This window comes from Colius striatus, chromosome 26 (genome assembly GCF_028858725.1).
Source record: "Colius striatus isolate bColStr4 chromosome 26, bColStr4.1.hap1, whole genome shotgun sequence".
Taxonomy (NCBI): Eukaryota; Metazoa; Chordata; class Aves; order Coliiformes; family Coliidae; genus Colius; species Colius striatus.
In genome coordinates, this window is record NC_084784.1 from 3,049,254 (window position 1) to 3,065,336 (window position 16,083).

At 49.7% G+C, this 16,083-nt stretch overlaps 1 protein-coding gene across 6 annotated transcripts in view; it reads left to right on the forward strand.

Moving 5' to 3' along the window:
• Positions 1 to 2,938: 2,938 nt before the first annotated feature.
• The window catches only part of SCN8A (sodium voltage-gated channel alpha subunit 8), a 43,549-nt gene continuing 30,404 nt past the window's right edge, over positions 2,939 to 16,083 (forward strand). For 4 of the 6 annotated variants that reach the window (XM_062015477.1, XM_062015479.1, XM_062015480.1 and 1 more), the window contains exons 1-5: positions 2,939 to 3,211; positions 10,589 to 10,707; positions 12,154 to 12,243; positions 12,452 to 12,580; positions 15,887 to 15,978. In XM_062015477.1, the coding sequence (XP_061871461.1) occupies positions 2,939 to 3,211; positions 10,589 to 10,707; positions 12,154 to 12,243; positions 12,452 to 12,580; positions 15,887 to 15,978 (703 nt within the window). Of the gene's footprint in view, positions 3,212 to 10,588; positions 10,708 to 12,153; positions 12,244 to 12,451; positions 12,581 to 15,641; positions 15,734 to 15,886; positions 15,979 to 16,083 lie in introns of all 6 variants that reach the window. The other 2 variants (XM_010205301.2, XM_062015481.1) reach the window with 1 other exon arrangement.

Sequence of the window (16,083 nt, forward strand, 5' to 3'; positions counted from 1 at the left end):
GCAGACCTCCCGTGCTGTGCAGCTCTGTACCACGTTGGAGGGGGGGAAGGGCTGGTTTTTCAGGTTATTCTTCATGTTGTTTTGCTTTCATTGTTCAAATGGCCACTGAGGAGATTGGTTGGTTGCTTCCAGTTGCTGGTTGTGTAGCTGTGCACACAAATCCAATTCAGTTGTGCCTTTTTCTCTCTCTCTTTCTTTTTTTACACTGTGTCCCTGAGCTACTTTGGTTTCTAAATTCAGGCCTTACATATTTATCTGTGCCATTCAATTAGACCACATCCCCAACGCTGCTCTATAGTTTCACAGTGTGTGGGAAATTTGGTAATTAAATGCATGCAGATGCTGCAAGAATAGAATAAATTAATTTTTCCTTAATATCAGCAGACTGTTCTGTGATGTTTCCAGAGATAATGTGACCAAGATACTGGTTTTCTTCTCCCCTCCTCGCTATCTCTTGTAAGTCTCTATTGTTATTACTCTGGAAATAAAGGGTCAAGTTTATGTGGGGAGAATCCCAGCCTAGTCTATGCTGAGTAGTTACATAAGGAGGGAGATTTATACATAAGAGTTTTAGATCTCCAAATAAAACCTGAGGTAGAAACAGTGTGTAAGTTCTCCATGTGTGGTGCAGCTCTAGATTTGCATGTGGATCTGAGCGAAGCGGGTGCAAGGAGTAACCCCAGATCACTTGGAAGGGTACTTTGCTTTTGCAAGTAACCCCAGGTGTCTCAATTAAAGCTTGGGATCTCTGGGTGTTCTTAAATAACCAAAGGACTCTGTTGTTTCTGTGCTGTGTTTGTTCCCGAAGCCCACTGCAATCCCTGGGAAGCTGTGGCTTGGTTTTGGACCATCCCCGTTGCTGAGGCTGGGCTGATGGGACATTGCCTCCCAGGTGCTTCTGCAGACTCTTCCCACATGAGTACAGTACAGTCTTCAAAGCCAAGGGCTGTGAAGACCATCAGTGGCCCACATCCTGCTAAAACAGTGGAGTTTTAATGATTCAGTCCTGTATCAGAGTGTTCAAGGAATTCGAAAGCGATGCCTTCAGAGATTCTAAGTCTTTGATGCATATCTTGATGCTCTGTGTGTGTTTGCTTGAAAGATCTGACCTTACTGATGATCCTTTTCTCCTCACTTAAGGGACTTTATCCTGCATAGCTTTTGGAGCCTTTCTGTGCCATACCCTCGTGGTTATTTTGCCATTCCTCTTGAATCCGTTGCCACTCTGGTGTTTGGGTTCCTCCCTGAAGTGCCAAGCCGTGTCAGGGCTGGGTTGTGTCCCAGCCTGCAGCACTGCAGTGCTGTTGCATCAGTGCAGGGTTTTCTCTAATCCCTCTCCTCTCTTGGCCTCCTCCTGGAGTGTGAAAAGCTTGAAGAGGTACCAGAAGCTCAAGAAATGCAATCTATTCTTGTGGCGGGTTCTCCAGCGAGCGCTTGGCAATAGGTGCAGAGCTGCAGAGGGTCTGTGGGCGGATGGAGCCAGAGAACGAGCTCCCTCGTTTTGTAGGGACCAGAGGGAAGAGAGTGTGGTGCTCTTTGTAAGGACAGCGTGAAACCCTGGCAGAGATCTGTGCTCCTTTGCAGGTTGGAAGCTCTGCAGGGTCTTCCTCAGGTCTTCCTCCTTCCCTTTTCTCTCTTTGGCATGGAGCAGTGCTCGTTTGAGTTGTGTCTGTTGCAAAGAAGAGCCCGTGTGCCTCACCTCTGAAACTGCAGCTTCAGAAATGACTCTTGTGTGTGATGAAAGCCTCTAAAACGTTTTCATTCTAGGGCCTGAAATGAACAGACACACTGGTGATTGTATCCGTGTAGAATGAAGGAGTGAGAGTTGACTTCCCATAGTGAAGGTGTGGTGTGGGCTGGCTAGGGAGAGGTGAGCCCACTGAGCTCTCCATCCTACTTAAACAAGCATCAGAGTGCTCCCTGGCACAGCGACTGCAACACATGCTGAAGCTGTTAGGGAAACTCCTCCTTAACTGCCACAATGCCTGATAGGACACCAAGGAGCTCTTAGAAGAGCTCAGCATAGTCTCATAAACCCAGCCCCAGCTTATCCTCCTGTGTGCTGTGTTGTGGGGAGCACTTTGCTGAGTGCCTTGTTAGCAGGGGAAGGAATGTGCTAACAGCCAACCCTCTCTGGACAAGGCTGAGCAACTTATCCCAGCCCTGGGGGTAGAGCTGATGGTGCAGTTTTTTGTCTAATCATCATTTTCCTGGAGAGCAGTGACTGGTAGAATCATTTCTGCAGGAAAATACTGGTTTTGCTCCAGTGCTAAAGATGCAGTTTCTGTGGTGTGGGATGCTCTGTGTCCAGGAGACACCCAAGTTGCTGCTGGAGCTGCAGGTCCGTGTGCTGGTGCTGTTAAACGTGGGTGACATGGGCAGGGATGGGCAGATGCAGCACCTGGTGTCCATCCCATTAGTAGTTGCAAGGATATAAATGGTGGGTGTCAGGAGGTTGGGGCAGCACTTTGTTGTATCCAGCAACGGGACAGGGCCTGATGGGATGGAGCTGGAACACAACCAGTTGCACTGAAATACAAGGAAGAAGCATTTCAGTGTGAGCTGAGGGAGCCCTGGCCCAGGCTGCCCAGGGAGGGTGTGGAGGCTCCTTCCTTGGAGCTCTTCAGCACCCCCCTGGACACATTCCTGTGTGACCTGACCTAGGTGGGAGCTGCTGCTGCAGGGGTTGGGCTGGATGAGCTCTGCAGCTCCCTCCCAACCCCACCATTGTGTGATTGCATGATCTGCCTGTAGCTCCTCCTGGGACTGCAAAGCAGCAGGTTTGCTCTCCTCACTCCCTGAGGACTCAGAGCCCAGAGCTGCTGTTCACTCTGGTTTTGCCCTGACTGACTTTGTTCTGCCTGTGCTTTTTGCTCCCCTGCAGAGCTGACCTGTCCGGGCTGCAACATCACTAAAGAAGCTGCTGCAGGATGAAAAGATGGCAGCACGGCTGCTCGCACCACCAGGCCCTGACAGTTTTAAACCCTTCACTCCGGAGTCTCTGGCCAACATTGAGAAACACATCGAGGAAATGAGAAGGAGGCGTCCGAAGCCAGACAGCAGCCACCGGGACGACGATGAAGACAGCAAACCAAAACCAAACAGTGACCTTGAGGCGGGGAAGAATTTGCCTTTCATCTATGGGGACATCCCAAAAGGCCTGGTTGCTGTACCACTGGAGGACTTTGACCCTTATTATATGACCCAGAAAGTGAGTCTGCAAGGAAGAAGTCGCTAAACCACCTTTCTTTTCTCCTAGGAAATGCCAGGTTTGGGTATGGTTTAAGCCAGAAGAGGAAGACTGGAGGCTTTGGCCAGGGCTTGTTGTTGTGCTGGGTGTTTTCTTTGAGGTTTAACAGAGATGTGATGCTCAATCTTTAAGCACCTGCTTGGATGGTGTGAGGAGAGCAAGGTCTGGAAACTAAAAATGGGTGAAGCTGTGCTAATGTAGTTTTAACCACAAAGGCAGTAAGAAGAGTTTAATTGGGGGGATAAGAGTTTGAAGGGAATATTTCATCACTTGGATGGGATTCAGCCTGAAGTTGGTTGTTATGGAGCAGGGGGATGATAGAATCCCCACCAAAAAAATGGAAAGTGAGAGAAACCAATTAACTGCCTTTCTGTGGAATCAAGGTGACGTGGCAGGAGGCATCTCTGGGTGCCCAGATGTGCTAAGAAATGCAGAGGTGTGGGGAGGGAAGGGTGGGGAAGCAAACACCACCCTGGGAATGGAGGGGAGGGATGTACTGGTGAGATAAGGAAGAGCACAAGCACTGACTTTCCTGAAGGCTGCATGACTGAAAGCTGAGGTTCTTTCCTACTGTTTCATTTCCTTTCTTTGATCTAAACTTGACTTGGGTAACCTGACATAATCACCATCTGTAACTCAGGTTTAACTGTGAGAAGCTGAAGGTTTGACAGTCGTGGTGTGGCCATTGATGTAAAATCAGTGAGTTGTGGGCAATGGAATGCTTCAGGGCTTTGTGTCAGGGCAGACATTCCCTACCACACCCAGCAGTGACTGGCAGGGCATCGCTCACATGAAACCAGCTGCATTTGCTGCCAGCCTTGGGTATGGGTAGCAGGCAGAGTGGTGTCCAGGTGGATGTTGTACTGGAGCATTGTTGCTGGTAAGGAAGGAGCTCGTGTTGTCCCTCAGAAGTGTTTTGTCTTTATTGCACAAATATTTCCTCTTTATCAAGCAAAGGGCTGTTAGTGATTGGCCCCCTGTAAGGCCCTTTTCCTACTTAGTGATTCCATGGTGTGGTGCTGCCTGGGTTTGGTGTGGGCTGAGCCAGGCAGCTGATGAGCAGCTCCCAGGATCTCTTTGTGGTGGCCACTTCCCCCTGACCAAAGCATCAGGGAATGTCTCTGCCAATCCAGGCAAGAGTGGTTTGTGTCCTCTTTGTGTTCATGAGTTGAATGGACTCGGGCCACGTTCCTTCTGCTTGTCTCAACATCCCACCAGAAGGAGGAGGCAGAGGGGAACCCCATTAACCCTCACGCTGTGTCAGCCTCCATATGTGCAGCACAATGAGTCTTTAATTGATTGGGGAAAATAAGGCACATTCCCAACTTTGAAGGCATCTGTCATGTTTCCCAAACAGCCCCACGTGTCTGCCTGCAGGGTTTCTGCCTGTGGTGTGCTTGCTGTGGGGAGAGGAGAGGAGAGGAGAGGAGAGGAGAGGAGAGGAGAGGAGAGGAGAGGAGAGGAGAGGAGAGGAGAGGAGAGGAGAGGAGAGGAGAGGAGAGGAGAGGAGAGGAGAGGAGAGGAGAGGAGAGGAGAGGAGAGGAGAGGAGAGGAGAGGAGAGGAGAGCTCTCCATGGAGCTGGAGCAGCTGCAGATGGAGGGGAAGCTTCTGGAGATGGGAGACAAACTTGCCCAGCTCTGCCAAGCTCGTACTCGCCATTCTGTGGGAAGAGCCTCACTCTTCCCAGAAACACCAGATGAACATTTCCCTGGCTCTGGTTCCCCTGCAGCCGCCTCAGCGTGGCACTGCCTGGGGTGTGTGCTGCTTCTTGCTGCTTCAAATAGTCAGTGACTTCCCACAAAGAGGTTTTTTTAAGGCCATTAAAAAAGGCCTTTCTCTGAATCATCAGGAATTGCGAATCTGCTTGAATCATGGGAAGGTTTCCAAGGCTTGAGGGGGTTTTTTTCCCCCCTTCTCCAGCATTTGCCAGAAGCCTTTGCATCACAGGTCCTGTCTTTTAAAGCTAGATGTACAGCATGCAGAGGAACAAATCAGCTGGTTGCTTTTCCTTGCAGTAGGACACGTTGATCTTGGTTTATCTAAAGAAACTGAAACTGCATTTTAACAGAAAGGCTGAACTTCCCAATGGCCTGTTAACTGATATTTAAAGGAGAAACAGCATGACCTAGAAACAGAACCATGGTTCAGGGACTTAAAACTCCTGGTTGAGGAGCCCAGCCCTGGTTTTGTCCGAGCTGCTTCTCCTTTCTCTGCTTAGTTTCATTTTGCAGCATGGGAGTAGTGACTCTTAGGAGAATCAGGGAAGTCCCTTTGGTTTTGGAGCTAATTTAACACCTTTTTGTCTTTTATATACCTATCAGAGGTATTTTTTGCCATGATTCTTTGTTTTACAAACAGTAACCACCTGCCACCTCCTGCCCTGAAGCACGTGGCAGAAGCAATGCTGGCCCATGGTACCTGTTGTGGAAACCTGAAACCTTTCAGTTCATGGACCTGCCTTTTGTTTTCTTGAACTCTCCTGTTGACCTGTGCAAACAAAATCCAGGAAAGCTGCCTGTATGAGCTTCCCTGAAGTGAAAGCAAAGCAGCTGCTTGCCTTGTAGTCTAGTCTTCCTTCAGTGTGTGCTTAAGCACGATGTCAGGACCATCACCTTTTATTTCCACACCCTTATTATTCCTTTGTTTTGAAGTGTTTTTCCACCTTTTAAACCTCTCATTCCTCCTCTGCCATTAATGGCCTAGACTGTCACTCCTACTAGACAACCCCTCACCCTATTCTGTCCCAGGGAAGGTGATTTTTCCCAGCATGTGGTCATTTTCCTGAAGTAACTTCCTTCTCACTCAGTGTGAACCTCATCCTGGCTACAGAACGAGGTGAAGGTGCTGATGCTCCTGCCATGGGTCCACGCACGGGGCAGTAGAAGGTCCCTGAGTATTCTGGGATTTGGGACCACTTATAAGCTGAAGTGGATTGATTTCAGTGGAAAAAAATCAACCCTGGAGTTGCAGAAGAGTGTGCATCTGTGAAGATGTGGGGCTGGAGTGGGAGTGTGTGAGGTCACCTAGAGCTTGCAGACGAGCACCTGAGGATCTTCCTCGTGTGTATGTGCCAATGGAGTGACTTGCAGCTTCGTGGAGTCACATGCAGGGTTTGGAAATGGGCCCTCCAGTGCAGAATGTCACCTTGACTGTGTGGACCTGGGGGAGTGACAAGGATGTGAGTGTGGGAGGCACATCTGGCTCCAGCACGTGCTGGTGACTTCAGCGGGGCACGAAACGGCCCCATGAGGTCACGACACAGCTGGTGGGGTTTGTGCTTGAGTGAAGTCACTGAAACATGAGGAAGAATCGAGACCACCTCAAAAAATCAGCCTGATTTCTCAAAGCTGATCACCTTCTGCAGGTCTTGAGTGTTTAATGTTATCTTCCTCTTCCACTCCATCTTCCATTGGCTTCAAAGAAGCAGGAGGAGCAAGCATGCCCATCCCAGCTATGCCTCCTGCTCTCAGGGTGGAAGGAAGAAATGAGGGTGAAACTCTCAGGCCTCTTCTCCACCCCTTTCTGACTGTGGGGTGGAAGGCAAAGTGTAAGGGAGTTGTTTGCTGTGGTAGGGCTGGTGATGAGCTGATGGGCAGTGGTGCCGTGCTCAGGGGGTGCCGAGTGTGGCACGGAGCAGGAGGCGAGAGAATCTCTGCTGCAGCCCCCTCAATAGCTGCAGCCCACTGGTGATGAGTGGAAGGGAGGGAGAATGAGTTCTGCTTCTGAGGCAGGAGGAATTTCCTTACATGGGCAGATGGTGACGTGGCTGCAGCTCACACCCAGCTCAGTTGCTCACTGTTGCACGTTGAACAATATCTGGTCTTCAAAATAGATCTTTCAGGAAGATCTTTGCCAAAGGCTTTTTCCAGTGGTGGGCTTGGAACAGTAGCTTAAAGCAAGAGCACAAAGGGGCAGAGAATCTTGTCCCTGTAAGTAGTGAGGAATAGGTTATGGAGAGAGAACAAATTTGACCCCTTTGTGGAGGGGGTGTGGGAAAAGAGCTGTGAAATAATGAGTTTGCTGTGGTAGGAAATATACCTCTGTAAGCCCAAAGAGACATGAGACACACTTGGCATTGGTGTTTAATTCTTCTTCAGCCTCCAAGGTGCCAGAGTTCCCTGTCAGTTGGTTTGGGAAATAGCTGTTGAAGGAACTGAGCTCGGGGTGTCGTGAGAAAGCCGCCGCTGTGTCCTGCTCAGTGCTGGGAGCCAGGCAGGCAGCAGCTGCCTCTGGAGGAATATGCTTCCATATGTTCTTAGGCTGCTCAGAAAGCTGTTTTCTTCTTGAGTCTCCTGCCCACTCTTCCTCACTTTTCAGCCATTACAGAGATGCTTAATGTAAAACCCTGTGTGAGGCAGGAGTGTGGAGCTGGGATGATGCTTTGCCATCACTTGATCAATGTTGTGCTCCCCAGGAGTGCTCCCTCAGTGGCCTCGTTCTGCAGATGGGTTTAGAGCAGATGCACCCTCTGTGCTCTTCTTTTTACGAGCACAATTCCTAAGGGTTCTGTAAAGTGAAGGTTCCCAGCTGGCTTTGAGAAAACCAAAGTGGACAGAGCCTTTTGGACATCTCTGTAACCACAGACTGAGGCTTTTGGAAGTTCAGGCAGACTCCATCTCTTAGAAGACGACTCTAAAGTGCTGTTCTCCAGGTATCACCTTTCTCTTTGAGTTCTGAGCTTTGCCTCAGCAGATCTTAAAAGGGTTTGAGGATGTTCTTGGACTTGAACCAGCAAACATTTTAAGAGCATGCAGCCATTTTGAAGTGGAGTTTTAATATGTCAGCAGCACAAAGTAAAAACTAAGATAAGGTTTTGCGTTGCCAAAAGGCTTCTTGGCTTTTTGTGCTCTTCTTTCTATTGCCAAGGCCAAGCAGAGGTTTACCCAGGATTTTCTGAGGTGCACCAGGGAACTGGAGCAGCACATCTTGGATCCGTCCGAATCGATGAGACTGGGACGTGTGGCACCTCCTTTGTGTTACAGCCATGATGGGCTTTATAGACAGGAGTCATTTCAACAAGCATTATGGTCTTAGAAGGGAGCTGGGCAGAGCATGGAAGAGAAAACAAGGAGCTGCCTTGTATCAGGTCATGCAATGGATAAAGGAGTAAGCTGGCAAGCAGAATGCAGAGTTTGTGGTTGATAGGTGGTTGTCCTGATGGTTGGATGCCACAGCTTATCCTACAACAGGGAATGCCAAGTTTCTGGGTCAATCCTTGTGAAAGAGCTACTAAAAATATGTGCCAGGGCAGGCTGTCACTGGCCCTCCCAGGATCACAGAGTCTTAAGGGCTGGGAAGCTCAGCCAGTGCATCCCCTGCCAGAGCAGCAGCACCCAGAGCAGGGCACACAGGGACTCATCCAGCTGGGGTTGGGATGTCCCCAGAGCAGGAGGCTCCACAGCCCATCTGGGCAGCCCCTGCCAGTGCTCCCTCAGCTCAGCAGGGAGGAGATTCTTCCATGTGAAAAATTCTTCCTTGTAGAGCAGCTCACATCTTCCTTCCCCAGCCAAGTCTGGCTGCTCCTCTGGTCCAGAGCCGAAGCCCGTGGGCTACTTTACATCTCTGAGGCACTTTGCACGTGGCTGTGGCTCCACGTGAGGAGCTACTGACTTGCTGAGCTGCATCTAAGCAAACCCCAGGGCTCCTACACAGTGGGGTTTTCCTCACGTAGAAGTGGAGGCAAAATGAACCTGAGCCTCACAGAAACCCTGTGAAATCCAGGGGTGAATTTCTGCCTTTGTCCAGCTCCCCTCCTGCCCACAGTCACATCAGGGCTTTCATTGCTTAAGAGATGTGGTGGAGTTGTGCTGGGGGCACTGGTGAAGCCCAGGAGTATCCAAATGTCTTGCCCCAAAGCCTCTGCAGGGAAAGCAAGATGTAAAAACTGATCATATGTGAGGTCTGGGAAGTTTGTGGTGTCAGGGAGCGAAGGATTGCTGCTGCTTAAGATCAGGTGCTCCATGAGCACTCTGCAGTGGGCAGCTTGGCAAAACTGAAGGCCTTTTAGAAGGCTGTTGCATGCCAAGGTAATCTGTTCATTAAATCTTGATGCTGCAATTTCAGAGCTGCCCAGGGTTGTCTTGAAAGTGCTTTTTGTTGGGAGACACATTAGTGGTTGTGCTAACTAATCACTCACTCCGTGCCCAGCCACAGTCGCAGATAATTTACCTCTCCGTGGTCTGATTTAGCCAAACGAGCTGAAATAACATCATTTCACTGACTAGGGGAGGGAAATGACAAATTTCAGGAGAGTGAGTCTCCAGGGGAAGCACAGTGAGTGCGTTGGCAGAAAGCCCTGGTGGATTCCCCCGTGTTGGACTCCGGGAGGCTCAGGGGCTGTGCCAAACGGTGGGTTGGTTGGCGCTGGGGCCAGGCTTCAGCTCCATCCCACCTCCCCCAGGCTGTGGCAGCCCCAGGGGAATGAAGAATGGACAAAATGGTTCTGGGGAAAGGGTTTTGGCTTTGCAGTGCACACAAGTGGTGCTTTTCCCCCCCTCAGTTGGATGTGCTGGTATCAAGCACGGAGCTAATTCTGCCTCGCCAGATGGCTGTGTGTTATCTCTGGTGCTTTTGGAGATGGCTGTTCTCTAGGAGGGAGAGGGAACTGTGGGTCTGCATTTTAAGGCTGAGGATGGAGAGATGAGATGGATCCTGCTTCACATTGACATGATTCACTCCACAGGTTCTGTCTAAAGCACCTTAATGTCTCCCTAAGGAAAGGCACTGAGAGCACGTGGCCCTGCCTGGAGCTGGTGCATCAGCGTGGAATGTGCTCAGAGCCACCAATGATTTGGGACAGTGGTTCCCTGACTTGTGTCTGCTGGGGTGGGGGGCTCTACCAGGGCATTTTCTCGCTGCTTACCTGTCAATCTTTCTTTGCAGGTGAGATGCTGTCTTGTATAAACATGATCCCTTGTGGTGGCTGTTAGTGAGGTCTGGGAAGGAGGCACAGGCTACACTGCCATAAAGATGCTCTTGTACACTGGGCAATGGTGTGAAGTCGGTGTCCAGCTGCCAGTTTTGCTCCTGAGTTTGGGGTCTTTGACTGCTTTGGGTCTAGGTCCTTCTCTACCAGATAGGGATAACAGTGCCTCTGCCCTCTTGGGTGAAAACATGTGCCCTTGGATGGGAGATTTTGCTTCTGCTCCACCTGAGGGGTCTGGAGTAGAGTTACTCATGGTGTGCTGGTAGGTATGTGTAATGGGAACTCCATAAAGGAAACTACTCTTTAAAACAGCAGAAAATGCTCTTTGTTTGGGGTTTTTTTGTACAGTTCATGCTCTGGTTTTCATGCATTAACTCTCTCTCTCTCTCTCTCTCTCTTTGTCTCTCTACAGACCTTTGTAGTACTAAACAGAGGGAAAACACTCTTCCGATTTAGTGCCACACCTGCCTTGTACATTTTAAGTCCTTTTAATCTCTTTAGAAGAATAGCTATTAAAATTTTGATACATTCATATCCTTTTGATTACCAAGTTGCTTGTTTTACCTTTGTACATTCCTTGGAGATTCTCTTACCTGTTGTCTTCTTGCTCAGCTCAGTGTGTGTCACTCAGTTCTGCACCTGGTGAAACTGTTTTGGCCTCAGAACACACCCAAACTGTTGCCTTTATTGAGTGAAAAAAGCACATTCCCCTAGTCACAGCCAATCATGGAAACTTCACCTTTCCTTTCCATGCCAAATTGCACCTAATCTGTGCCCATTCTTGCACAAACATTGGTAAGTTTTGGGACAAATGTGCTTTAAGGTTATGCTCCTCATGAGCTGGAGCTGCTAAAATGGTTTCATGGAACCAGTGTCTGGTGAAGGAGCCAGAGATGCCTTCAGAGTGATGAGTGCTGACTAACTTCTCGCTCCTTTGGCATCTCTCAAACTTCCTTCTAATGGCAAAGCTATTCCAAAGTGCTCCACTGCAGGGCTTGAGGCAGCTCTGAGAGCTTCAGCAGCATCATCTGCATGTGGTGTTGGGGGGGAGGGGGAGGAAAAGCAGCAGCAGGAAAAGAAGCAGCAGGGTATTGAATGAGCTGCTTTGCCCTGTTTCTTTATTTATTTATATAAAGTGAGTCTAAAATGGAACCGTGTTCATCTGCTGTCTTAGAGGCTCCTGTACGTTTGCTTCCTGCATCTCACATGAACAAAAAGCTTTTCCATCTCCAAAGTGAACTTGGGATCAGAGGCTGGGGACGTTTCCTTTGGTGTAGCTGTTGTTCCTCACACACTCCCCTCACCTCAGCATGTGCCAGGGCAGAGCTGAGAGGTGCTGGTCTGTGAGGCTGACACCGAGGCGCTGGCAGTGGATTGGGAACCTTCATCTAAGATCCATTAGACTCTGCTTAAACAGTTTGGGAAGCCAGACAGCTTTGGATCTGGATTTCACCAGTCTAATAGTTCAGTAGTTAACATCCACTCCTAGTTCTGAAGTGGTGCCATCCCTGCAGAGCTCCTGGAAGCCATCAGCACTTTGCTGTCAGCACACTGGAGATCCTGAGCACACAGAGGGAGCAGAGATGTTTGGGAAGATTCATAAGATATTCCCCAAGCTAAATCCCAGGTGTCCATGGATTTCCCGTGGCTGCATTAGCAGACAGTGCATTTGGATGTTAATACATGGAGTGACTTGTGGAGACGTTTTCATTGAGGTGTATGAGTGCTGAGTTGCCAAGAAACGCCAGAAGAGGTGAAACAAATGGAATAGTGATGCAAAAAAAACCCCATTCCTGTAGAGTCACCCCTCTCTTATTTCCCATGACTGCTGGAAGCATCTTGGCTCTTATTTGTAGCCCACAGAGCATAGCCTGGAAGTTGTAGTTGGATTTTATTGCAGCACAGAGGTGTGTAGGGAGCCCTAAGGGGATGGGAAGAGCCACACTGGTGTCCCTTTGATCCTTGACTTTGTTCCACAGTATTTAGCATGATCATTATGTGCACTATTTTGACCAACTGTGTATTCATGACTTTTAGTAACCCACCTGAATGGTCGAAGAATGTGGAGTAAGTAACACCTATTGTGTTTTTAAGACCCTCACAGGATGTTGTTGCTCTCCTGTGGAGAGATCCATCCTTCACTCCCCTTTAAGCCATCACTGAGTGCAAGTCACCTCTTAACCATCCACTTTGTTTAGACAAAAGTGTTTGTAGTTCACCTGTTTCCATGAGCAAAGCAGCCTCTGAGTGCAGTTCTCTCTCTTGCTTGTGACAGGTATACATTCACTGGCATTTATACCTTTGAATCACTTGTGAAAATCATTGCAAGAGGTTTCTGTATAGATGGTTTCACCTTCCTGCGAGACCCCTGGAACTGGCTGGATTTCAGTGTCATCATGATGGCGTGAGTTGTGCTTTCAGATGCTTTCTGGGTGCTTTGTGGCATAGGGGAAGGGATGAGACCTGAGGAAGATGGGTGGGTATGTAAGGGAAACAAATGAATCAAGGGAAACTTCAGTGACTCTCCAAAAGGTCTCAGAATCGCTGAATCTGAAGGGTTGGAAGGGATCTGGGAAGCTCAGCCAGTGCAACCCCCTGCCAGAGCAGCAGCACCCAGAGCAGGGCACACAGGGACTCATCCAGCTGGGGTTGGGATGTCTCCAGAGCAGGAGGCTCCACAGCCCATCTGGGCAGCCCCTGCCAGTGCTCCCTCAGCTCAGCAGGGAACAAATTCTGCCTTGTGTGTCTCTGGAACCTCTGATGTTGCAGCTTGTGCCCGTTGCCCCTTGTCCCATCATTGGCCATCCCTGAGCACAGCCTGGCTCCAGCCTCCTGCCACTTGTGAACATGACTGAGCTCAGCCCTCAGGCTCCTCTTCTCCAAGCTGCAGAGCCCCAGCTCCCTCAGCCTTTCAGCACAAGGCAGATGCTCCACTCCAGCATCTCTGTGCCCTGTGCTGAGCTCTCTCCAGCAGCTCCCTGTCCTTCTGCAGCTGAGGGGCCCAGAGCTGGCCACAACATCCCAGATGTGCTCTCAGCAGGGCAGAGCAGAGGGGCAGCAGAACCTCTCTGACTTACTCACAGCCCTTCTGCCCCAGCCCAGGCTGCCAGTGGCCTCTTGCCCACGAGGGCACGTTGCTGGCTCAGGCTCATCCTGCTGCCCACCAGCACCCTCAGCTCCCTTTCCCCTGCACTGCTCTCTAAAAGTTGTATTCCTGATTTCCCAAAAGCCTGATACAGCCTCAGGTCTCCAATACAGCTCCATGGAGTCAGTGGAGTTGCTGCTCCAAAAAATACCATTTCCTGTAAACTGCCTTTACTAACATAAGACTTTATAACAGTGCCCAGCCTTTTAGACTGCAAACATGTCAGAGCAGCAGCTTGCTCTGCTAAGCCCAGGACTAGGAGCTAAACATCATTCAGGTCCAGTCTCTTACCGCTCCTTCCCTCCTTGGGTTTGCATGTTAACGCTTCCCAGGCTGTGACTGAAGGTTGAACAGTCATTAACCCTTTGCCAATGAAGGTGCAGTGTCAGGAAAGGAGACACCTTCCTCCTTCTTCTCTCTTCTAAGCTCAGCTTACATTGGTCTGACAGTGAGGACTGATGGGGATGTCTGAATTCACAGCAGAACCAGGAGATGCACCTTGGGTTTCTGGTTCTTTCCTTCCTGGCCTGTGTTGCTCTGTGCTCAGGCTTTGCACTGCTGGTGGGATGGGGCTGGGAGTGTCCCTGGTGCTCTGAGGTGCCACTGGAAGAGATTGTTGGGCTTTTTTCCCCTTTTGTTTATGGAATCTTGTGCAAGGGAATGTCTGAGCTCCTGTAGTCAACACAGCCAGGGAGAACTCAGGGATGCCCTAGGAAGGCTCAGGAGCATTTTCCAGGGCTCAGAACACTTGAGTTCAACCTGAGGAAAACGCCCTCCCCATGTAAAATCCCCCTGGTTGGTTTTTTGGGGCTGGATCCTGTACTGAAGGTGGTTGATTTTCCTGACTTTCTGCTCTATTTCTACTTGCCTTTTAGCTGTGTATTTCAGTTATCCACAAAGAGTTGGACACGGTGCACAAAAGGCAAATCACCAGTAGCTCCAGTCTGACTTTGGAATAGGTGGGGACTTGCTGTGCACAGTGTGAACACACCAGTGGGGGTGAAGCTCCCACTTCTGTGCACACAGACCCAGTTCAGCCTCTGCATTGCTTATTTCCTTGCTCTATAAATTGACAAGTAACAACATGCCACTTTTCCAAGGCCCACTGCATAAATCAATGTGCTCTCTAGCTGATGTGCCTCTGGAATCTCCTTGTTTCCAGTGAGGTTGCCTGGAGACTTCAAACACAATCCTCTTTTGTGCCACAGGCTGCTGAAAGCCTGTGTGGTGTTTAGATCCCACCAAGAGTCTCCTTCTGCACCAGGAGGAATCTGGAAAATTGCACCTTTCTTTGGCTTTTCATACCATGGCTCTCCCCAGACAGCACAGAGCAAATATTCTGTGCTTAATTGGGATGAAATTTAACCCTTGTTAACCTTGCACTAAGCCTCTTATCCTCTGTGCATCTCAGGTTTATCCCCCTGTGAGAAGGGAGGTAAGCATGTTAGCTGTGGCTCACCAACAGGGAGTAAGGCATGAAGGGTTAGAGTGAAGGATGCTAATCAAAGCAAAAGATGGTTAAGCTTTATATTAAGCCAATAAACCTGAAACCACTGAACTGAGGTGGTGTCACCAAAATGTGACAGGTTTACAGTTGCCTTCTTCTGTAGAGAGAGTGTCAGCTATGCAAGTCCCCTGTAGATGAGAGTGCAAGTGTCTAACCATAGAATCACAGCATGGTGGGGGCTGGAAGGGAGCTGCAGAGCTCATCCAGCCCAACCCCCTGCAGAAGCAGCTCCCACCTAGGTCAGGTCACACAGGAACGTGTCCAGGTGGGTCTTGAAGAGCTCCAAGGAAGGAGCCTCCACACCCTCCCTGGGCAGCCTGTAACCTCCTTGAGCAGCCTGTAACCTCATGGGCAGCCTGTAACCTCCTTGAGCAGCCTGTAACCTCATGGGCAGCCTGTAACCTCCCTGAGCAGCCTGTAACCTCCCTGAGCAGCCTGTAACCTCCCTGGGCAGCCTGTAACCTCCTTGAGCAGCCTGTAACCTCCCTGAGCAGCCTGTAACCTCCCTGTGCAGCCTGTAACCTCCCTGAGCAGCCTGTAACCTCATGGGCAGCCTGTAACCTCCCTGAGCAGCCTGTAACCTCCTTGAGCAGCCTGTAACCTCCCTGATCAGCCTTCAACCACTCACCTGGACAAGCTGGTTGCAGCCAGGAGAGACTTTAAACTGCGTGTTAGCTCAGTTTTCCCACCTCTCTCTCTCTCAATGCCATTTCTAAAGCGTTAGGAGCTACAAGCTGTTTCCAACAAGCAAGCAGCTGTGTGCAGGAGGAAGGTGACCCCAACAGTGCCATTAACTCTGGTTTAATTCTGCAGGTATATAACAGAGTTTGTAAACCTAGGCAATGTTTCAGCTCTGCGCACTTTCAGGGTTCTGAGAGCTTTGAAAACTATTTCTGTAATCCCAGGTAAGGCGGCCTCTGCTTGGTGTTACTGTTGGGTACAGGCCCCTGTGAGTGATGTATTGCTTCTGTCTGTAGTTGTTGTTTTCTTTTGGTGTGTGTATTGTCATTGTGTATATATTTCTTTTGTGTGTGTGTGTGTGACCTCCCTCATTGCAGATATGTCACAGAGTTTGTGGACCTTGGGAATGTCTCAGCATTGAGAACTTTCAGAGTTCTCCGAGCTTTGAAAACTATCTCTGTTATTCCAGGTGAGAACCATTAAAGCTTTAAAGACTGGTCTTGTGTGAAGCTCTTTTCCCATATCCCTGCCCCCACCTCTCCCCCTCCCATCCTGCACTGCTTGTTTCTCAGAA